This window comes from Aspergillus sydowii, assembly GCF_001890705.1.
Source record: "Aspergillus sydowii CBS 593.65 unplaced genomic scaffold ASPSYscaffold_3, whole genome shotgun sequence".
Classification (NCBI taxonomy): Eukaryota; Fungi; Ascomycota; class Eurotiomycetes; order Eurotiales; family Aspergillaceae; genus Aspergillus; species Aspergillus sydowii.
In genome coordinates, this window is record NW_024467861.1 from 1,644,757 (window position 1) to 1,667,025 (window position 22,269).

The following is a 22,269-nucleotide window of genomic DNA, read 5'->3' on the forward strand; positions in this document are numbered from 1 at the left end:
TTTTTCCACCAATCAGTACTCAACGACATTGTATGCAGGACGCTGTGTGGGGAGTGGGGTCGACCTGATATGGTCCGGGGCAATGATCGGAATTGTCTCCGATACTACAGTGCAAACATACCCCGCGGCAGACACATTCCTAACAAAAGAATTTTGTTCCACTCCTTGAGAACAGAAAAAACCAAAGAGAAGAAAAATATGCATTATTGACTATGTTAATTACGCAACATCAGGCAGCTTAAGCTCCACCTCCATAGCTTCCTTAATCCCATCAGCAACACCCTTAGCCTGCGCGTCACTGAGTCTCCCCAATGGCCGTCTCGGATAACCCCCATATCCATAGTAAGACTGAATCGCGCTTTTCGTCCCTGGGATCGCAGCCTTGGTAAGGACCCAATCCGCCTGACTCAACAAACTCTGCGCCTCCATCGCCTCCGTGATCCGTCCCTCACCCCACAGGGTAAACACCTGCACACAAAGCTTGGGGATAACATTCGCGCCACCGGCGAGAATTGCCGACCCTCCAGAAACCAACGTCTGCAGGGTAAAGTCTGCAATACCGCCAAAGGCAACATATTCGTGGTTTGCTGAAGCCTTGGTAACAGGAACAGAGGACTTGGTTGGTGCAAGCGGCGACGCAGGCTTGATGGCGTGCAGGGCGCGCGCGACCCGCGTTAACTTGCCCGTGTTGGCGCAGGTGAACTTCGTGCCCACAACATTGGGGTGCTGCGAGATGCGAATAATGAGATCCGAGTCCATATCAATGCCCGCGACGGCACCGGGGTAGTTGTACAGAATAACAGGGAGGGGCGAGGCATCCGCGACTGCTGTGAAGTACTCGTATAGCGTCTCGTCGTTGCCTGTTGCGTAGCGGTAATAGCTTGGTGGGACGATAAGGGCGTACTCGGCACCCGCGGCGGCAAGGTCCTTGGTTAGTTGGATTGTGCCGCGGATGCTGTTCTCTGAGGCGCCGGCGATAACGGGGACGTTTTTGAAGTTGGCTTCGTCGAGGGCGGCGCGGGTTTCGCGGATGACGGTCTGTTTTTCTTCAAGAGTAAGGTGGACAGCTTCGCCGTTGGATCCCATGCAGACGAGCCCGACTAGACCGGCTTTGGCGAGGCGCACGGCGTGTTTCCGGATGGTTGGGGTGTCGAGGTCTTCGGTGTCGGGGTTGAAGAAGGTCATTGTTGGAGCATACACTCCGGGGCGAAGAGGTGTGAGAGGCATTATGTTAGATTTCTATATACAGTCCAAAATTCAGGATCACGGATATGCGGTATGATAGAGAACAAGGGCAGGCTGCTGAGTCTTTTATAGAGGGGTATAGTTCTGTATGCTAAACTGGCAACCCCACGTCTGATTGCCCATTTGGGGTTAGTTAGTTACCATCCCACGTGCCCCACATTTAACCGGAGAAAGCACCGGACGGCCAATTTCCACCAATCGGCAACTGAATTTCCTCTTTGAGCTCGGGCCATCAAATGCCGACTGTATCTACTTTCGTCACTGAAATGAAGCACAACCGCCTGAATCCCGGCAATTCAAGGCAAAATTACGCCCATTGAGTGATTCTTCCGGCTCAGTATTTGTCCCGGCTGTGATTTAAAACACCAGGGTTGCTGCATTTCGTCGGGCTATATTTGCGCGTTGACCCCGCACCTCATTCTCTTTCTTTCTTCTTCCCCCTCACCCCTCCATCCGTATCTATCTCAAAGCTTTGCAGCTACAGCTTCAAAATGGCCCCTCCCAGCGTGTTAATGGTAGGCACTGGCGAATACACCACCGGCTATGTCGGTGGTACCGCCTCCGGCTCAGACAAGAAAGTTGGCGTTGTTGGGCTGAGTCTTTTTGATCTTCGCCGACGCGGAAAAGTAGGCGACCTCAGCATGGTAGGCGTCTCAGGACGCAAGTTCCCAGGAATCCGTACGTCCCTCACACATTCTGATCGTGAAGATAACACTAACTCGACAAGGCGACCACCTCCACAAAAACATCACCCAAGTTTACAACAACCTCGACACCTCCTTCACCTCCTTCCCCGCCGACAATGCCACCGACCCCGACGCCTACAAAGCCGCCATCGACGCTCTCCCCAAAGGCTCCGCCATCACAATTTTCACACCCGACCCAACCCACTTCCCCATTGCAATGTACGCCATCGAGCGCGGTATCCACGTACTCGTCACCAAGCCCGCCGTCAAGACCCTCCCCGAACACATCGCGCTCGTCGAGGCCGCGCGCAAACACAACGTCTTCGTCTTCGTGGAGCACCACAAGCGCTTCGACCCCGCCTACTCCGATGCCCGCGCAAAGGCTAAGAATCTCGGCGACTTCAACTACTTCTACTCCTACATGAGCCAGCCCAAGTTCCAACTCGAGACCTTCAAGGCCTGGGCCGGCAAGGAGAGTGATATCTCCTACTACCTTAACAGCCACCATGTTGATATCTGCGACTCCATGGTTGGCGACGACTATACCCCCGTTCGCGTGACCGCGAGTGCCTCCACAGGAACGGCCGTTGAGCTCGGCTGTGTCCCTGAGACAGAGGACACGATCACCCTGCTTGTGGACTGGAAGCACAAGACCGAGGCCGGGAAGGTCGCGACGGGTGTTTATACCGCTTCCTGGACAGCGCCGGAGAGGGCCGGTGTCCACTCGAATCAGTATTTCCACTGTACGGACAGTCCCTCCAGCACCATTCCCTTAAGTGACTCAGTTTAAAAATTGCTAACGAGCGTTCGATAGACATGGGCGCCAAGGGCGAAGTCCGAATCAACCAAGCTAAGCGCGGCTACGACGTCACAGGAGACGAGTCCGGGCTCGCCTGGCTAAACCCGTGCGTCTTCCCTTCCCTCTTATCTAGTAAACATAACCAAATCTAACTCTTTTCAACCAGATTCTACATGCGCTACGCCCCTGATGAAGAAGGCAACTTCGGTGGTCAGACGGGATACGGGTACATAAGCTTCGAGAAGTTCATAGACGCAATCACAGCGCTGAACGAAGGCCGAGTGACGCTGGATCAGCTGGACGCGCGGCCGCTACCGACGCTGAAGAATACAATTGCTACGACGGCGATTTTGCATGCGGGGCGTGTGAGTCTGGATGAGAAGAGGCCCGTTGAGATTGGAGAGGTTGATGGGAAATGGGCTGTCAAATAAGTTACAAGAACCCTTTTATATATACGAGGATTAAACCCGTTTTGTGAAAATACTCTATACCCAACTTGGAGAAAAGAAGTAGATATCTTCTTATTGAATGTGGCTATGGAAAGCTTAGGGCCTATTTATAATATGATATCTCCGGCCTAGTAATAAGCAAGGGAACCTATATAAATAGGCCTGCCATCGCTATGTTTAATAACGAGACTTGCAAAGGTCGTCGTGGCCCTGGACAACCACGGACCAGTGGTCAGAGTGGTCAACAACGCCGCCAGCGACTGTTTTACCCTTGTACTCTTCCTTGCATTCAGTGGCGAGAACGTTGATGCTGTCGAGGATGTTTCTCTTGCCCATGACACGAGGCTTGTCAAGGTCGTTACAGAAGCGGACGCTCATGTCATCGCTGCAGTATAGGTTCTTGCACCCGTTGGGCCTAACTGACACGCGATCTTGTCCTTTTTCGATGAAGTTGACAGCTTCCGGAAAGACGTCGATATCGGCGTGCAGGGCTTTACCCCAGCAGTTGACGGTGTGGCCAGAGACTGCAGTAGCCAGCATGGCAATGGCGGAAGTGACGATGCTGGGACGCATTTTGAAGGTCTTGAATGCTGAGAGTGATAAGGATAGCTGGAATAGCTTGTATGGTAGAATATGTGAGTCAAGTAAACAAGTTGGGGGGTGTTGGTTGATGGGTACCTTATGATCGCTATTGAATACCTTCAAGGGTTCCGAAATAGACGAGATGATCGTTGACCAATAGAGATGACGGATGCTAGCAGGGAGTAACCCGGGTTCGCAAGCTGTGGAAATGCTCTGTAGCCAACTTGGAGAAAAGAAGTGTTGAACGTAGGCATGGAGGGCCTATTTATAATACTTATCTCTGCAATAACAATGAATGAGGAAATCCATGTAACCCAAATGGTGAAGTACGTGATTACTGTATAAACGGTGAATAGTTCAACTTGCCACTTTCATATTGATTGAAGAGATGAATTCAGCCCACCCCTTCACCGGCATCATCAATGCCGACAGGTCTGAGGGGGACATATTTTGGGGGAATAGGATAGCTCAGATGTCAGCATTAGGTAAAACAATGAGCATGGAATTCTAGGACCTGAACTGCTAACACCGGATGATTCATGGAAAATACTGGATGTGAAGACTAGAGATCCCGAGAATAACACTGACATGGTGATAATAGACAAACTCCCAGCGCCGACCAACCATCCGTCCTTCGCTCTGCCATGCCACTTCAATCTAAAAAGCCTAGAACTCGCCAAATTCAAATTTCCCAGAAACAAAATTGCAATTTCGTAAGTCTCGTGTCGTGTTCCATTGATTTAGCGGCACTCTCATCACCGACGGGAGCTGTGTCTGATGGCACCCTGCGTGCCTTTGTTGAGCTTGACTCGACATTCGGGGCAGTACCATTTTGTTGTGCGACTGGGGACTTCGGAAAGACCGACGCAGTCGAGATGGAACCATTCTCGGTCACACTGTTGATGAATGTTAGCATTGAAATGCAAAGTTAGAATATAGAGGGAAGCGCGTACATCTTGGTTCTCACAGCAAATCATTGTCCCAAAACTGACGTCTCCGCAGAGACAATACCGCGGTTCATTGACATCGATTTCTTCGAGCACGCCATCTTCATCAATGCGGATGTCTTGTCCCTGCTCTCGGGTCCCTATGCGCTTCCTGCCCGGTTTAGCCTTACGGCGTCCATAGCTGACTGCGGCGCCGCCGTTCGGGCCGTTCGACACTGGCCCCGGCGCGGGCCGCTTGCGACGCCGAGGGGGCGCACTGACGCTGGCTGCGCGAGACCCCTCAGGAACTGGGGTCTTCCTGGCAGGTGTAGTACTCTTCCGACGAAGCTCCCTTGCCACATTCAAAACAGGATCTGCCGCGGCCATGGAGCGGTGGCGCGAAGGAGGTCGAGAGTTTGATGGCGTCGAAGTGGACCCTCCTTTGGACCTAGTCACAGTGGATAGCACAGCTGCTGCTGGTGGCTGTAATTCGGGCGAATCTACTTTGATGCCAGGCGCCTCATCTGTCGCAGACGGAACAGATACAGCTGTCGGTGAAGCTTCCTTATATATCTTCCGACGCTTTGCTAGACTTCGTGTAGGTCGACTCTCAACGTCCTCGGGTAGATCGTCGGGTTCCGGGATTATCGGGCTGCTGCTCGTGTCTAGTTTCCGCCTTTTCAATAATCGGCTTGGTTTGTCCGCCACTGCCAGATACTCCTGCGGACGATCAGCACCGTTGGAGATAAAACCATGAGAGGTGGACCCGAGCTGACCTAGTCGCTTGGCTTCTTCTGCCTCCGCAGCGGCTAAGGCGGCTTGTTCCCTCGCCTGGTTTTCACGTTTGAGCTTTTTGGCTTCGTTCAGTTTCATGCCTCGATTGCTCAACTTCAGTTCAACCACGCCTTCGGCGTCCTTGGTTGCGTCGCTTCGACGGGTCAGGAGTCCAGGGATGAAGTTGTTCATGATATCATCGCAGTCCAGAAACTCGGTCCCATTGCGCTCAGCTTCTGCTTTAGCCGCCCGATATGCTTCCCAGCCACGGCCGCGAATAGCTAGTTCACGATGAATCATCACCTCGCTCGGTTGCCAAACCGCGTTCTTTTTCATTTTCTTTCGCAGTTTAGTCATCTCCCACTCGGTCAGGCGCAGCCATGGTAAATCTTGGCTTCCCGGTTTTGCGTCTTCAGGAGGAGGCTTCAACATCGCCAGAGCACTGCTAGTCGAAATACCTGCAGACGCCCTCAGGCCGGAGACTGGCTCCCCTGAAGGCCTTGAGCGGCGTGATTGTTTATTTTTCTTTCCCTGACCCGAAATTTGAGTCGTGGTAGGCTTGAACTCAATCTCATTATCTGAATGCTCGGTACTGGCCAGCGGAGAGTCAGGATGCAATCCCGCAAGATGATCTTCTGCGACCAAAGACCGACGAGTCCTCGACTTCTGACCACCCCTCCCACCATCCAAGCGCAGTGTAATACGCGTTGTTGTGGGTGGTCCATCGTCACCTTTTTTACTCGTGCGCGGACGTTTCGCGTTGGTAGCAGGCTGAGGAGGAGGGGTGGGCTCGCGCGAAGGGGGCTTTGGTAATGCCTCAAGTTTCTGTCTAATAGAGTCTAGGCGGTTGAAATGGCGGTCGACAACATCGTACAAACGACAAGCCTCGGCATAGGCAGATTCACGAGCATTGATTGCGCTATCGAGGTGGTCTGATATATCTCGGCGCAGAGAGCAAGGGTCCGGACGTGTGTCAGAAGGGAGATCGGGAAGCTGGCCATACTTCGTGGAAAGCTCATGAACATCCTGCGCGCTGTCTAGGTAACGCTTATCTAGGCCGCGAATGAGAGTAAGAGAACGGAGTAAATCAGCAGGGAGGTATTCAGTGTAATCAATAAAGTCAGTGACAGTGGCCTGAGCATCAGGGTCAAACGGTCCATCCAGGATCACCCCTCCCGTATCATTGTTGAGCTCCGCCATGCCAGCTAGTAAGTAAAGCAACAGGGGGTACGACGGCGGAGGGCGGTTGTTGATATAGGGAGAAGCAGGAGATGGAAACGGGGGTAGTCAGGGCTCAATAGGCGACACCATGCGTGATGGCGCAGCCATAAGGGTAGGTAAAAGAGCGTCGGTGTAGGAGCATGAGCTGGGTTAGGTGCGAGCAGAGGAATGCGACAAACAACTGAGGTGCCGACGTGACTGGATAAAGACGCAGGGACAGAGCGTGTAATGGTCGACGCGGAGTTCCGTTGACATCGGTCCAATGTTGCTCCGCCCCAGCAGAGCTGATTTTGACACGTGACTATTTGGAGCTGTCGATGACTAAGATTATCCTCGGCGTTATTGCCGACCCGATCACGTGCGTATATTCCCCAGATTTGTCACTATGAGTCGGATGCCCATCCGAGTCTCTCGGCTTTTGGAGAGGGGTCCAAGCAGGTTTATATCATAAGCAATGGCCCGCTTGAGGAATCTCATCAGTTTTGTTTTGTGTCTGAGGAACACGGAGCCATAAAACCATAGAGTCACCAGGCCAAGGTTCATACAATTATATATTCACGCCTCAAGGCACCCACAAAATGGGCATTGAAGTGAGACAATATCACTTGTTCCCCACAAATCTCATCCCCAACTCGCCCAGACCTTTACTCCACTACAGAAATGTCCTGACCAAGAAGCCTGGTGCCTCGCACTGCGACCCAGGTGAAGTATGGGACATGTTCACCAAGAATGAATGGAACGTGCAGTGGATTTTCCGCTACAGCGACACTCAAGTATCTCACTATCATTCGAAAGCGCACGAGTGCATGGCCGTCCTTTCTGGAACAGCCACCATTCGATTTGGCGTTGGCGATACCTCGCCAGATATGGTGGAGAACACATACGGCTCTGCGTGGGAGGAAGGGGGCGTTACGCTGGACGCTGAAGCTGGCGACGTGTTTATTATACCAGCAGGCGTGGCACACAAGACACATAAAGCCAGACCGGAGGCTGAATTTAAGCTCATGACACCAGGGTCAGGACACGGGATCGAGGCCGATGACCCGAAGAAAGCGTTATCGGAGATTAAACTGGATGGGTTTACGATGATGGGGGCTTATAGCGGAGGCGAATGGGACTTTGTCGCGACTGGAGGTGACTTCGAAAGGGTGTGGTCGGTTCCGAAGCCCAAATACGACCCTGTTTTTGGAGACAATGAGGATGGGCTTTGCAGGAGATGGAGCGGAAGCAATACGCAGCCGAGGGCGAGTCTCTAACCCTGCAGAACCTCGCCATTCACATCCGGAGATTCCACGAGCTACATTTTAAGGTATAGCATGAATTTTCCAAAGTTCCATTGTATTTAAAGAATCTCGGGCAGGATGGTGGACTTTGTCATTTCATCTTCTTTTTCGAAGTGGAAATAAGGCACCAGAACATATCAGCATACAGTTGAGCTTATGTTGAGGCACATAAGTATTGTAAATTTGGTCCAACGTCCTCGAGTTCATTTCGAATTATGTCCTGAGAATACCGGGTTAGTTGAACTAAGCTTTCAAATATCTACCATTTTTCACCCTGCAACCAGCGAGGGTTACTGGTAATACCCGCAATTTGCTCGCAATCAATAATACCTTCAACTCGCTCAAACTGAAACTGCTTTTCTTCTCAAACCCACGCTCAGCACGTCATCCCAGCATTCACTATGTCCTACAATAGACTGTTTTGATGGGATTCACACGGGAACTGGAGGGCAGAGTGTTTGTTGTGTGACTTGTTCCCCGTTTGCAGTCCTCGACAGGGTAGAACAGGCAAGACAGGACCACGACTGCTTTTCTCCTTCCATATCCCTCTCTCTCTCTTCCTTTCATCTTCAATAATCTTCGATTTTTCCAATTTCAACGAAACAATTGACCCTGTCCCGACCGTCAGCATCATGGGTGTGACACAGCGCCTGGAGCTTCTCTTTGCGCAGGACTCAGCTATACTTCAGATCAACACCCATCTTCGTCCTGCACATCCTGCAGGCCCATCTGCAGAGCCGGCCAACGCTGATCAGACAATTCACTCTCTCTCAGAGAGTCCTGGAAATCGATCCCACAAGCTCAGTGTTTCCGTAGAAGAAGCCAATAGCACAACTCCAGTCCTCGATGCTGCGCATAGCCTCCACGATACTGCATCCAACCCTCACAATGGCACATTTTGCCCCATAACGGCCATTTCTAGGTTTCCATATCATCATATCCGAGGAGACCTCATGCAGCGTGTGGCAAGCAAGTTCTTTGACAAGGGCCAGTTTTGGGATAGACCCTGGGACCTGTAGGTGTTTCCGCGTTCGTCCTAATTCTCGATAACAAAACGAATGCACCTAGATATTACATTCATAAACCCCCTCGTCTTGGTGGGCGTCCGCTCGTTCTCATTCCTGCCTCCCAGGTCCGGTCTTTCTTTCGAGAGATTAACAGCGCTCTCGACTGTACCCTTTCACTTCCACCAGATGAAGAGAAGGGGCTTATTCTCAGATTTAACCGTGACGGATTCCCGCAGCCTACCTTCCTAGGACGATCGGACAGCCGAGCCACTAAAGATCGTCTGGAGTCGGACATCCCGTCGGACGGCAGTCTCAAAGTCCGATGGGGTGAAATGGACGAACAGTGGATAGCATTTGAACAGATGATGGAGGCAGCTGTCTCTTCGGCCAAGTCCAAATCCAAGTCCAAAGCCAAGAAGCAACGCCTTCGCATCCAGCGCGACTTGGAGACACAGGATGTCATTAGACGAGCACAGTGCTACCTTGGTCTGCGTGCAGACTGCTCAGACCTGATCGACTGCAAATGGGACGAGGACTCTCACTCCGACCCAGAGCCTCCGCGTCTGGTAGTGGACAAGCCGGTTCCTTATCCATTCTGGAGAGCACCCATCTTTATAAGTGTCGATGTCGAGGTCAACGAACGCTGTCATACTGAAGTCACGGAAATAGGCATCTCAACTCTTGACACTCGCGACCTCATAGGCATTGCGCCGGGCCAACAAGGCGAGGAGTGGCAGTCGCGTATCCAGTCTCGTCATCTCCGAGTACAAGAGTACGCACGCCACGTCAACCGGCTGTACGTCCGCGGGTGCCCCGACAGTTTCAGGTTTGGTATTAGCGAGTGGGTTTCATCCGATGGTATATCGACCACAGTCCAGAATAGCTTCGCCCATCCTACCTTCTTTGACGGCCCTGACAGAGCGCCCCGGCCATTGGTGCTCGTCGGCCACAATCTCGATGCCGATATCCAGTACCTTCAACTTGCAAATGTAGAAATGGTTGAAGAGTCCACTGGAGCTTCCAAGTTCGCCGACCGCATCGACACCGCATCATTTTTTCGGCTTATTCGCGGTGAACTAGAACCACGATCTCTGGGCGCCGTCATATATGAATTGGGAATGACTGGATGGAATTTACACAATGCTGGTAATGATGCTCGTTATACGCTGCAGGCTCTGGTGGCCATGTTAGTGGCGCACAGCATAAATTCGCAGTCTAACCCGACGTCTCAGGAATCCTGTAAAGACGGAGCTGATGAGGCGGCGCTTCTTGCTTGCGCTGATATGGACGCTTGAGGAGCTTCTCTGAGCTATTTGCACTGCGGTTCCCAAACTCCACCTGAATTTACACCTCTACGTTTAGTCTCGTAGACCTATCCACATGTTCACTAAGAGAATGTATTGTGGTATTAACCGAATGAGCGTTGTTTAGCAAGATTAACAATATTGCCATTTGAAACCTAATGGATTTGACGGCTGATTGATTATACCGGTCACCTCAAGTATCGTTTCGACCAGATATACTTTACCACTTCACTCAAATTGCCTGGTTAACACCGAGTGTTTCGGACAACCCAGCCATATCTTGTAGCGTAGTTCGTACCTCCTTCATCTGTGCACTGGCTTTGATGATTTCTTTACAACAACTTGCGCAAGCCTGAGCCTCTAACAGGATAGCGCTAGAAAGCTAAGGAAGAAATACTCATGGATGTCCATGCGCGTAACCTTACAAAGGTGGAGTAAACCCGGTAAGTAATCAAAAACATAGATTGTGCTTTAGTAGGTAGTACAAGCTAGAACAAGAACGAAGGTTACACATTTGACGTATTTCTCACCTTCCAAAGCATGATACAAATCTCTGGTGGATTTTGAGGACGATAACTGGACATGGAAGGACAAATTAGAACATTGAGTGAGAATGTAACGACAGAGGCCGCATTGGAACAGCGGGGATGAACACCCACATACATATACAAAAAGGGAGAGAGAGAGAAGGAACAATAAATCAAAAAGAGGAAACAAAAGAGAAACAATATGCCTAAGGCCAATCATTGAAAGTGATGCGCTTATTTTGTCGAAATTCTTCTGCTCTTTTGCCTTGCAAACGCCAGGCAGACAAAGCATCTTCTCCGATGCGGTGCTTCCAGGATGTACTGATGGATAGGGTAGACCTTTTCGAAGCGACATCTCGATCAAAATACAACCACTCAGACGAGTGAACACCGCACCCTGAGTGGAACGAAAAATCCAAATTGCGCAACTGGCGCATATTTTGGGCAGCCCACCCCATGGCCTGGTAGATTGCATCAAGCTCTCGGCTTCGGACGAGCCCTCGCTAGTAAAAGCCCCGATCATGATAGTCCCAATTATCTGAGTCGTGATCAACCTCCGAGTCCGATGACATCGATGGGTCGTCGTCGATTAGCCATTGACCTATTTATATTTAGTACATGACCTCGACAGTATTGTGAAGTATGAGAGAATCGAGCCTTCAGCTCGATATGGTGGCGCATCCTTAATATCCAGAATTTCAAGCTTCGGCCGCTGTTGGTCCACGCGGTGTCTGTGGCTCCTGCTAGACAGGGCCAGAAAGGTGAGCTGCTGAAAGAGGTTGAAGAGGAGAATCGGAACGTGGAAGTAAGCTCTGTGTTTTGGAATATCACTCACTGGCAAAGAGCCAAAGTGAGTTTACGCATGAGCAAGTAGCAGGAAGTAATCAGTTCCATGACCCATAGTGATACAGTAGATGGCATGATTGGGAATAACAGAGGTTCAGCGTGAATTTAGGGGTGCCTAACACAAATCCATCTATCTATACCTTCAGACTCTTACAAGTGAAGTAGTTTCCCATTGTGAGTGCCTCCCACGGATCTCTGCCGAGATTTCATTCTCATTGTCAGATAGCGCCTGAGAGTAGAAGACCGGAAACAGCGTTTGAACTCTGAGTACCACCAAGCTCAACTGAAAATATTTGAGTGGCTGTTTATGTTTATTTACCGTCATCAAAGATCACTATAATCAAGATCTGGGCTTCAACAAGACCCCTAAGGGTCGTATGGAGTAGACGGAAATCCATGTATACTAAGGGATGGGAGTAGACAGATGAGAACAGGACAACATGCTTATACCGACGGTCAACACCTCCGAACAAACAAGGGCATGCAATATTAAATCTTCCATTGGGAGGGTGTTGGTCCACGGGCACTTTCGTTGCAATTGGCACGCCATTTGGTTGAGTGACCTTGAGTTACATGTTATGCCTACAGCTATACATACATACATATATATATATATATATGTTATTATTATTATTATTTTTTTTTTTACTCCACTAATACTTGGAGGATGGAAATCCCAGCGCCCCAGACCGCGGAAACGCAGGGTATAATTATCGGGAACAACATGTTTCTAATTATAGAAGGACTTTGATTGTTAATGTATCTGCTGGTTTGACTGCATGAGGAAAGGGAGGATTCGCTAAGAGTTCGACATCTCAGACGCCAGGCCTGGTGGAATGCTTGTCTCTCATAGAAATGCTGGCCGGATTGCTCGCATTGAATTACAAGTGTTCTAGAATGCTCTATGCGCTCCGCTGGGGCAAGACCCAAAGTTATCCCTCCAATTCATATGACGTCCGAGGCAGTGAAGCCATGTAGACTTGGCAGTTCACTTGGCGCGCCCGCATGCTATCGGTGGGCAGGGCGACGGCCCAAGCACAGGCAGGTATCATTCCTCTGTCTTGCCAAGCAGCATTCCATGGCAAGTGTACGAAATGCGTAATAGCTCCGCTGCCCAGTAAATCTCGGGAGGAGGGCCCTGCCGATATGAGAGCGGGGATCGGGGGAGGGGAGGGGAGGATGACCTAGTGTCTGGATTCTGGAGCGACTCAGCGAATATGTTCGAATAATTTCTGATATCGCGTGAATGGCCCAACGACTTTGTGGTCACCCTGGGGCAATCTCTGGAGAATGATTTGGCCGCCGGTGCGTCGCCTAGCATACCAGCTTACCAGCCTGCCCTGGCGTAGGGACGCCTGAGGACTGCAGTGCAACATGTTGCGCAATCACTTGACATGCTTGCTCCGACGCTCAGAAAACGAGCGATTTTTATTGTCGACTTCCTGTATCGACCAAAAAAAAAAAAAATGTCTCCTACTGGCTCGGTGAGGATAATCGTAGCACCCACCCAGCATTTTGAGTTCGGCGAAACAGCAAGGCCACTGCTTGCAGTGGCCAGACAGCACAGGAACTAGGCAGCATTATTCGGGGAAATGGATATGGCCAAGCGAGGTTGCCATGGTTGTCTGACTAAGTCGACCCTCCACCTTGCCGAGGCTTCCAAGACTCTTGTCCAAGAATTGCTTCCAAGACTGCCCACGGAGCGGGATTGTCGAGCCAAGGCCATTACAATGGTTAACTTCAGCATGTGGGGAAGGAGGCAACATTGCTGACTGCGTGCTCTGGCTGTCCCAATCAAGCCAATTGAAAAGGGCAGCATATTTTCTCAGGCCAGATAATCTGGAGAATTTGCAGGGATTAGGCGAGAAGACCTGGGGATTTGGGAGCTTGACTAATATTAATAATGAGCCACGTTCTTTGATCTCAAGGGGTCTGAACTCTGGTCCGTTGGAGTATCTGGCCCTGTAATCTAACCGTAATATTTCCACAACTCGGAGTTTCGCACATCCGTTTGGGACCAAGGGGTCCGCGATTCATGATTCTGGAGACCCCAAGTTTGCTCCTCCGTTTTGAAACGCAGGTTTGACCCGAGTCACTGTCAGATGCGAGTCAGATAAATGAATATAAGGCCAGACAACCAACACACCAAGAGTCAGCCCAGTTGTTACAATGCTTAAAATAGAATCTGGTAAAATAGAATCTGGTACGATGTATCCAGAGGTGCTGTATTCTGTACGAAAGCAAAGTGCCTGTTCTCAGCCGGAGCTGCCGGCGCATGCAGTGTGGAAGCGCTGTGGCGTTTTTTTACCGAAATTGACAATCACGTGGCTAGACTAGTGGTCTGCATTGCTTGGCGAAACAGAGCGACTTGGCTCAAACCCATTGGTTCATCCTATCATAGCCGCAATAATATTATCGCAGACGCAACACGATACTAAAAAGACAGTTTTCCAATTAATAAGTACCAATTATGGATCCATTTCAACTTGACAACTGCTGATGGAGGGAAAGTTACCAGTCAGATACGCCATAGTACCACATAGTACCGCTACTCGGCGCTACCACGCCACTGCCCCGCACGCTTGGCCCGGGCCCGACGAGGAGTGGCTCTGGGCTTCTGCAAAGGCCCAAAAAGCCAAGGAAAAGTCCGGCTGAATGTCCCCAAGAAGTCCGCTGGCTGTGTTTCTAGGCAAAAGCTCGGCCTTTTCAGTCCGCAATGCCCAAGCCTTCCCCCCCCCCCTTTCCCAAGACTTTCCTAACTTTCCTCCCTTCCCCTATTTCTTGTCATTCTGTCTTATACTTGGCCTTTTTCCACATTTCTCCTCCCCCCTTCTCTTCTCATCACTACCCTTTTTGCTGTCCTGCGACTTATTTGTTTAGGCACGCGTCTTCAGTACACTGACCGACCGTGTCTGACCGAACACATACGGACTTTCTTACTGGCCAGCACTAAATCGGCCTCTATTTGATTTTGAATCTGTTTTCGCGACGAAAGGGCTCTGATTTCGATTCAGAGTGCTGAATTCCCTTCCGCTCAACACCAAGAAACGACAAGAAATCTCTTGGCAATGTCGGACCAAGACACAACAGCGTCGACCGTGGCCGCCCCTGTGGTTGCGCCGACGCCGCAAGAACAACCAACTCCTCAGCAGCCTGCTGCGCAGGTATCGTCGGTCGCTTCTCCATCTGTGACCGCGACTGCGGCTGCTGCCACTGCCGCCGTGACCAGCCCACAAGTTAACGGCAATGCCGCCTCTCCTGTTGCTGGTGCCTCATCATCGGCGTCTTCTGCATCTCGTCCGGCTGAGGAACTCACCTGCATGTGGCAGGGTTGTTCGGAGAAGCTCCCTACCGCAGAGACTTTATATGTAAGTCGGAGTTTACCATGTCGCTACGGTCGCGTTCGACTGCGTCGGTTGGAACGGAAATAGCTAACCTCGCTTTTTCCATAGGAACACGTTTGCGAACGTCATGTTGGCCGAAAGAGCACAAACAACCTCAACTTGACTTGCCAGTGGGGTAGCTGTCGGACTACCACCGTGAAACGTGACCATATCACCTCGCACATTCGAGTCCACGTTCCTCTGAAGCCACACAAGTGCGACTTCTGTGGAAAGGCATTCAAGCGCCCTCAGGATTTGAAGAAGCACGTCAAGACCCATGCCGACGACTCTGTTCTGGTGCGGTCACCAGAGCCTGGCTCGCGCAACCCTGATATCATGTTTGGAGCCGCCAAGGGTATGTTTCTTTACCCATCTATAATACGTTTAAAAGACTAATTGAATCATCAGGCTATGCTCCTCACTACTTTGAGCCCACTATGAACCCCGTTCCAAGCCAGGGATACGCCCATGCACCGCCTCAATATTACCAGGCTCATCACCCTCCTCAGCCATCGAACCCGTCTTACGGCAACGTCTACTACGCTCTGAACACCGGGCCCGAACCCGGTCATGGCTCATATGAGTCCAAGAAGCGTGGATATGATGCGCTCAACGAATTTTTCGGCGACCTCAAGCGTCGGCAGTTTGACCCTAACTCCTACGCTGCTGTGGGCCAGCGCCTGCTCAGCTTACAGAACCTGTCTCTGCCCGTATTGACAACTGCGCCTCTGCCCGAATACCAGCCAATGCCCGCTCCAGTGGCTGCTGGTGGTTCATACGGTGGTGGCGGTCACCCTGCCCCCCCATACCACCTTCCGCCAATGAGCAATGTCCGCACCAAGAGCGATTTGATCAACATCGACCAATTCCTACAACAAATGCAAGACACGATTTACGAGAACGATGACAACGTTGCGGCTGCTGGTGTCGCACAGCCTGGTGCGCATTATGTTCACGGTGGAATGGCTTACCGCGCAACCCACTCGCCGCCTACTCAACTTCCTTCCACCCATGCCACAGCCGGTGCCCCTATCATTGCAAACACATCCGCACACTCTCCTTCTGCTAGCACGCCTGCATTAACGCCTCCCTCGAGTGCGCAGTCGTACACTTCGGGCCGGTCTCCGATCTCCCTCCCATCTGCTCACCGTGTTTCGCCACCTCATGAGAGCGGCTCCAGCATGTACCCTCGTCTTCCCTCAGCAACTGAGGGCATGGCTGCTGGTTACCCGGCCTCGTCGGGCGCTGCGCCGCCTTCAACTCTCGGTGGCATTTTCGACAATGACGAGCGTCGTCGGTACACTGGAGGTACCCTGCAACGAGCGCGCCCTGCTTCTCGGGCCGCATCGGAGATGGATCTATCCAGCGATGACAAAGATTCTGGAGAGCGGACCCCAAAGCAAATTTCGACCAGTTTGATTGACCCCGCCCTCCACTCGGGATCGCCAAGTGAGGAAGATGATGTAACGCGGACCGCCAAGGCTGCAACCGAGGTGGCGGATCGGTCGGATGTCCAGTCAGAGTGGGTTGAGAAGGTCAGACTCATTGAGTACCTGCGCAACTACATTGCCAACCGCCTGGAGCGGGGCGAATTCAACGAGGAAATGGAGCACGGCAATGTTTCGCGGTCGCCAGAATCAAGAGCGGATGAGGACATGGAGGGAGTAGAAATCGGCTCCCTTCCCCGCTCACCTGGCACCGTTCCAATGAAGAGCGACGGAGACAATGTGATGTATCCAACGCTGCGCGGATTGGACGAGGACGGAGATTCCAAAATGCCTAGCTAAACAGGTTGAAAGTCCGCTTTGTTTCAAACTTGGTTCTATATTTTGATGTTAATAGCCCACTCGTTCTGTTTCCTATGTGTTGTCGGCGTTAGAAGGCTTCATTAGGATGAGTTCTATCGGAGTTACTACTTAGTTGCGATTGTAATTATTGGAAATTTCTTGCCTCCTGCCAATGTGTCTTCCATTGATGTACCTATTATTATTATATCCTCACCACCCGATTGTGGAACCGAATCTCATCTTCATTTAGTTCACTATTACTCCTTGTCCACAGTTTTGTTTTGGGCATAAAGCGACTTTCTGCAACCAGCTGCACAAAGTAAGTAGTACTACTAGTACCGCCAGTGGGTGATTCACCCAAGGCGAGCCAGCGCTGTTTTGACCGAGAACTTCCCTGAACGTTTTCGACCGTGTTTATTTGGTTAGTCCAGTGGGCCTTGGATTAATGCTACGGTGCCCTTGAAGAAAAGGGTCGAGAAAGTGGGAGTAGAAGCATTCCACAGCCCTTCCAGCGACCCCGATCTTGGTCGCAAGGATCGCAGCCGGGAATGACGCAAACAGAAGGTCAAGACGGGATCCATGGACAAACAGTGGGCAAGATGCGCTTATTTATTTGCATCTCTCGTGTTCTTGCGGGCTACTTGCAGAGAACCAGAGAAAGGTCGGGTCTGGAGTGGTCGAGTGTTGTCGCTGCCTGCATCCGGAAAAACATCATCAAGTTTTGGTGCAGCGTCCCATCAGAGGGTTTCCTCCTCGCTGGTCGCTCCACTAACAGCCCGGGTGGTCTTGTTTAGGGCTATAATAAAGACGATAAGGCAGGACAAAGCCAGAGTGCAGGACCAATAGCCCATGTGCCGATCAGTGTCAACTACAGAGGGATCAGTGAACTTGTGAAGTTGACTCCACAGGAAGCGGTCACCATTAGAAGCAGAAACAACGTCACTTTCTTTCGCCTCCAGTTTTACCTGCTTCATTATTCACCCGCCTTTTAACTTCTTTGGGCAGCACGTTTTCCCTGCATCGGCTACGGAGTACTTATCTGTTTATCTGATCGCTCTGCTCTGTTCTTTCTCCTGCGTCTCTCCTACAGTTCTGCACCCCACCCAAACAACCGAACTCCCCGCGGTGGCTGGTTCTCTCATTCCTCAGCCACCAGTGCGCGTCGCCTTGCGCGGTGGCAAACCCTTCTGAATCCTTGGTTCTGCCGTCCAGTTCGTCCATCTCAACCTCTTTAGGTCATCATTTGTTGTCGCCATCGCTCGCCGTCCGGTCTGGGTTTTCGTTCGCTGACTGCGCGGCCCTCCAGTCTGACTATCCACCGCTAAAGCCGGATAAACGCGCGCCATTCCCCTCGAAATCATTTATCCTTCGACAATCTACACCCACCCTGCTTGATAAACAATAACCGACCCCAGCGAAATAGGCGAACGCACATTCGAGAAACTCAGTTGGATCATGCCTCTATCTAACCGCCGTCGCGCGCGGCGCAAGGAAATTCAACTCCAGGAAACTTCGGACGCAGAGGCTCCCGATTCATCGCCCACGCGACCCTCAAACAAAAAGCGCAAGGTGCGTTCGACCCCAAAGATCTGCACGCATGCATTTTTTTCGGTCCTCTTTCCGACTCGTATCTTTTTTTTTTTTTTCCTTTTTTATTTCTTATATTCGGTTTTTTTTTATTTGATTGATTGCTGACTAGACGCGTGCGATAGGTTGATCACCGAACGTCGCCTCAACTCTCGAGGGTTAAGGCCGAGTCCGCAGACGAAGCGGGTGGCTCTTCTCCCGAGCGTGAACTTTCCGAGAACCAGGACCTCGTCGACCTAGTCATTTCTTATCTCCAAGTCGCCCGCGAAGAGGTTCGTGTTCTTCGAGACCACTCGAACGCGAAAACCGAGAGCAAGCAGAGCATACGCGCATACGCCAAGATCGCCGGCAGGAACTGGACATACTACGTGAAATCCCTCCATGTCAACATTGGTCGCGAGCCGGACCGCGAACAAAAGCTAGATGAGCAATCGAGTCCTGTCACAATCGCTGCGCGAGCGCTTCCGGATGTCCACGTCGATTTGGGTCCCAGTAAGTTCGTGTCGCGCCTTCACGCCGAGATTTTTTATGATGGCGAGGAGACTGCGTCCTGGCATATTCGCGTCAACGGTCGAAATGGCGTCCGTCTGAACCAGGCGATCCTTAAGCGCGGTACGGATGCTGTTCTCACATGTGGCGACATTATTGAGATTGCAAACACGTCGATGATGTTTGTTACGCCTGGCGACAAAGCGAATATTCACCCTAGCTTCATCGACCGCGCGCAAAGGATGGCCAACGGGGAAGAAGACCCGGCGACTTATGACGCTCCTCAGCATGCCCACCCGCAGCAAACACCTACTGCCCAGAGGACTCAAGATGTCGTCCCGAATTCAACAGGTCCCTCTCTCGCTCCCGCTCCACAGTTCCTCAAACGTCAAGTCACACCGCCGCCTCGATCGCCCGACACCATTGGCGCGCGAACCGCCAAACAATCGCCGCTGTATAACCGAGGTATGATGATGGAGAGCACGGAAGAGATCGACTACAGCAAGGACGCTGCCAAGGATTTGAAGCCGCCTTATAGCTATGCGACGCTAATCGCGCAGGCGATCTTTTCGAGCGAGGAGGAGAAATTGACGCTCAACAACATCTATAACTGGATAATGGAGAAATATGCGTTCTATCGACACTCGCAAAGCGGCTGGCAAAACTCGATTCGACACAATCTCTCGTTGAACAAAGCATTCCAAAAGGTTCCCCGTCGGACAGACGAGCCAGGAAAGGGTATGAAGTGGCAGATTGCGCCCGAATATCGCGAGGAATACTGGAAGAAGCAACTCCGCAAAGGAGGCGCCCAATCATCAGCACCATCATCGCCAGCGACCAAAGACTCTGCCGCAACACGAGGCGCCGCCACGAGTGGTATGGAATCCGTGTTCTCCGCTGGCAAGAAGTCGCCTCCCGTTTCTTCACCTAGCTTCAGCTCGTTCCCCGTGGCGCCGGTTGAAGCTTACACGCCAGAACGGGGCTCGCGAGCTGGACGAAACGGTGCAATAGAGCCGCCTTCACTTCGGCCACCGAATCCGAGAGACTACGATGCGACGTCTCCATTACCCAATCGGTCCGCTACGAAACAAAGTGCCACTGGTCTTAGCCGGGCCTATGGGCTATCAGATAACGCAACCCGATCTCCCCCGGTCCTGTCTTCTTCATATTATGACGATGCTCCCTCGTCGATGATTACACCTGCACCGCAACGCCACCAGCCCCGACTTCCGCCTCCGAGCACTGCACAGGTCCCATCAAAATTCATGCCAATGAGCTCGCCCGCGCAGTTCTGGAAGTTCGCCGACATTGGAAGCACACCTGCCCGCCCAGTTGCTGATATGAGCCCGTTGAAAGGGGATCCCGGAGATACGCTTCCCAGCAGTAGCCCACCCCCACCGAACCTGGTCAGTCCTAGCAAGCCAGGCACATCCAATGGAGTCGGGTCAGGTCGGCCGCTCTCAGCGCGGCGAGAAGATGGTCCAGGTTCCAACGGTGTGGACGAGCGCGGAGGCCACATGGATGAGGAAGATGGGGACGATGACGACAACGCAGGATTCGATCTAGCACGGTACGTTTACTTAATTTCGTTGGTTTCGCCGCATCTCTAACTAACTTGCATTACAGAGGCTTCCAACCGATTGGATCGTATCATCGCCAGATAAGTGGCACAGCAGCGCGGACAAGTGCAGCAACTACATGACATAACATGCGTCTGATAACTGCATCTGCTGTTGGCTTGGATTAAAGACTGCCCTTGTACAATTTGATTTTGCATGTGCTTTTGTGTGTGTTTGTTCAATTTTATTCTTGTTGCTTTTTTTTTTGTTTTACACACACACACACACACACACAGGCATCTACTACTTGATTCTGTATGTCTGACTACGATCAACCTTGCAATGATGGGACGAAGCATTTTCTGGTTTGGTTTGGGTTTGGGCTTCGAAGGTCGGCGCAGTTACTTGTTTGTTTGCTTTCTATATAGTTTATTATCGGTAGTAGTATTAAGTGGCTAGCTTAGCCTGGTCTCAATGAAGTTGATTTTACTTACTATATCCTACTGTTCCGCTGTTGGTGTGGACCTATCTGTATATCCGTGGGTATATTCCCACTCGCCGGAATAGCGATGATAGCTACCTAGCTACCCCACACCCCGCCAAACCACTTCACATTTTCACCCTCACCACGTCAACTACGATCTAACCAATCCACCAAACCGTCTCCAAGCATCAACATCAGGAACAACAGAAGCAGAAACAAAGACACCAACAATGCAAAACCTAACAACCCACCTCCCAACAACAACCCCCAACTCTCTGCACCGCGCAACAACACACCCCTTCCTGCGCCGCGCAGGGTCCGGCCAAATCCCAAAACCTTTACTCAGCCAGTGGCTCTCGCAGGACCGGCTGTACGCGCAGTCCTACGTACGCTTTATCGGGCTTTTACTCGCAAAGGTACACCTACCTACTACGCCTTCACCACCGGCACCTGCAAACGCAAAGGCGAACGACGAGAATGGCAAAGCCATCCAAGAAAAAGTCCTCGACATCCTAATCTCCGCATTAACGAACATCCGCACCGAGCTTGGCTTCTTTGAAGACGTGGCAAGGGAATATGGCCTCGATTTGAATACGCCCTTGGCCGGGTTAGAAGGTTACGAGGGGAGGTTCTCTGCTGGGCCGATTACGCGGGGGTATATTGATATGTTTGTCTCTGCGGGAAGTGCGGGGACGAGTCTGCTTGAGGGGCTGGTGGTGTTGTGGGCGACGGAGGTGTGTTATTTGCGGGCTTGGAGGGGCGCTGCGGTGTACTTGGGCCAGGGTTCTGGGGCCCCTGGGGAGGCTGTTGCTGGTGGTGATGATATGGATGGGGGTGCGTTGAGGAAGAAGTTTATACCTAATTGGGCGAGTGAGGAGTTTGGGGAGTTTGTGCAGAAGATTGGGGATGTGGTTGATGAGTTGGGGATGTTGGAGTTGCAGGGTGGGAAGGATGCGGAGGATGCGTTGGCGAGGTGTGAGAGGTGGTGGAGGCAGGTTGTTTGGTTGGAAGAGAGGTTTTGGCCTGATGTTGAGTAGGTTATCTCTTGTTTTGTGACTTTGGTTACATGGTAAAAACTTGGGCGGGTTGTAAAATGTATATAGTTGTACTGATTGGAATTGAGTTCGGAACACCGCCTAAATTCAAAGACCACCTGACGAATTACTAGCTCCGACTATGACATAATGAAACGAGCTCTAAGAGAAGGCTAGTCATTTAATGGACCTAGCGTCATTTAACGACGAAGACGTTCCTCGGGGCTAGATCTGGACTGCGACACCACGTACCCGAGTCGGCTATATGGAGCGCCAAAGCAGATAACCAATAGTTAA

At 51.5% G+C, this 22,269-nt stretch overlaps 9 protein-coding genes across 9 annotated transcripts; 6 read left to right on the forward strand and 3 right to left on the reverse strand.

The window, feature by feature from the left end:
* Positions 1-181: 181 nt before the first annotated feature.
* On the reverse strand, positions 182-1,307 carry ASPSYDRAFT_42746 (dihydrodipicolinate synthase family protein). The gene has a single exon (XM_040846513.1). The coding sequence runs from the start codon at positions 1,225-1,227 to the stop codon at positions 220-222; it is 1,008 nt and encodes a 335-aa protein (XP_040704732.1). The 5' UTR covers positions 1,228-1,307; the 3' UTR covers positions 182-219.
* A 227-nt stretch (positions 1,308-1,534) lies between these two features.
* ASPSYDRAFT_42747 (Gfo/Idh/MocA family protein) lies at positions 1,535-3,322 on the forward strand. The gene is made up of 4 exons (XM_040846514.1): positions 1,535-1,923; positions 1,973-2,674; positions 2,746-2,836; positions 2,897-3,322. The coding sequence occupies exons 1-4, from the start codon at positions 1,737-1,739 to the stop codon at positions 3,159-3,161; spliced, it is 1,245 nt and encodes a 414-aa protein (XP_040704733.1). The 5' UTR covers positions 1,535-1,736; the 3' UTR covers positions 3,162-3,322.
* Positions 3,259-3,828, reverse strand: ASPSYDRAFT_42748 (uncharacterized protein). Its single transcript, XM_040846515.1, has one exon. It carries the CDS (start codon positions 3,750-3,752, stop codon positions 3,357-3,359), a length of 396 nt encoding a protein of 131 aa, XP_040704734.1. The 5' UTR covers positions 3,753-3,828; the 3' UTR covers positions 3,259-3,356.
* Positions 3,829-4,516: 688 nt separating this feature from the next.
* ASPSYDRAFT_87498 (putative PHD finger domain protein) lies at positions 4,517-6,661 on the reverse strand (the record flags this gene model as incomplete). Its single annotated transcript, XM_040851851.1, has 2 exons — positions 4,517-4,657; positions 4,715-6,661. The coding sequence occupies 2 exons, from the start codon at positions 6,659-6,661 to the stop codon at positions 4,517-4,519; spliced, it is 2,088 nt and encodes a 695-aa protein (XP_040704735.1).
* Positions 6,662-7,073: 412 nt separating this feature from the next.
* Positions 7,074-8,387, forward strand: ASPSYDRAFT_42750 (cupin domain-containing protein). The gene has a single exon (XM_040846516.1). The coding sequence runs from the start codon at positions 7,261-7,263 to the stop codon at positions 7,936-7,938; it is 678 nt and encodes a 225-aa protein (XP_040704736.1). The 5' UTR covers positions 7,074-7,260; the 3' UTR covers positions 7,939-8,387.
* A 210-nt stretch (positions 8,388-8,597) lies between these two features.
* On the forward strand, positions 8,598-10,267 carry ASPSYDRAFT_29454 (uncharacterized protein; the record flags this gene model as incomplete). The annotated part of the gene is made up of 2 exons (XM_040844650.1): positions 8,598-8,980; positions 9,034-10,267. The coding sequence occupies 2 exons, from the start codon at positions 8,598-8,600 to the stop codon at positions 10,265-10,267; spliced, it is 1,617 nt and encodes a 538-aa protein (XP_040704737.1).
* A 4,111-nt stretch (positions 10,268-14,378) lies between these two features.
* Positions 14,379-17,149, forward strand: pacC (putative C2H2 transcription factor PacC). The gene is made up of 3 exons (XM_040846517.1): positions 14,379-15,017; positions 15,102-15,387; positions 15,441-17,149. Exons 1-3 carry the CDS (start codon positions 14,718-14,720, stop codon positions 16,817-16,819), a joined length of 1,965 nt encoding a protein of 654 aa, XP_040704738.1. The 5' UTR covers positions 14,379-14,717; the 3' UTR covers positions 16,820-17,149.
* Positions 17,150-18,274: 1,125 nt separating this feature from the next.
* On the forward strand, positions 18,275-20,597 carry ASPSYDRAFT_147363 (putative forkhead transcription factor Fkh1/2; the record flags this gene model as incomplete). Its single annotated transcript, XM_040841708.1, has 3 exons — positions 18,275-18,388; positions 18,532-20,465; positions 20,522-20,597. The coding sequence occupies 3 exons, from the start codon at positions 18,275-18,277 to the stop codon at positions 20,595-20,597; spliced, it is 2,124 nt and encodes a 707-aa protein (XP_040704739.1).
* A 455-nt stretch (positions 20,598-21,052) lies between these two features.
* On the forward strand, positions 21,053-22,177 carry ASPSYDRAFT_42758 (putative transcription regulator PAB1642). The gene has a single exon (XM_040846518.1). The coding sequence runs from the start codon at positions 21,169-21,171 to the stop codon at positions 21,973-21,975; it is 807 nt and encodes a 268-aa protein (XP_040704740.1). The 5' UTR covers positions 21,053-21,168; the 3' UTR covers positions 21,976-22,177.
* The last annotated feature ends 92 nt before the right edge of the window (positions 22,178-22,269 follow it).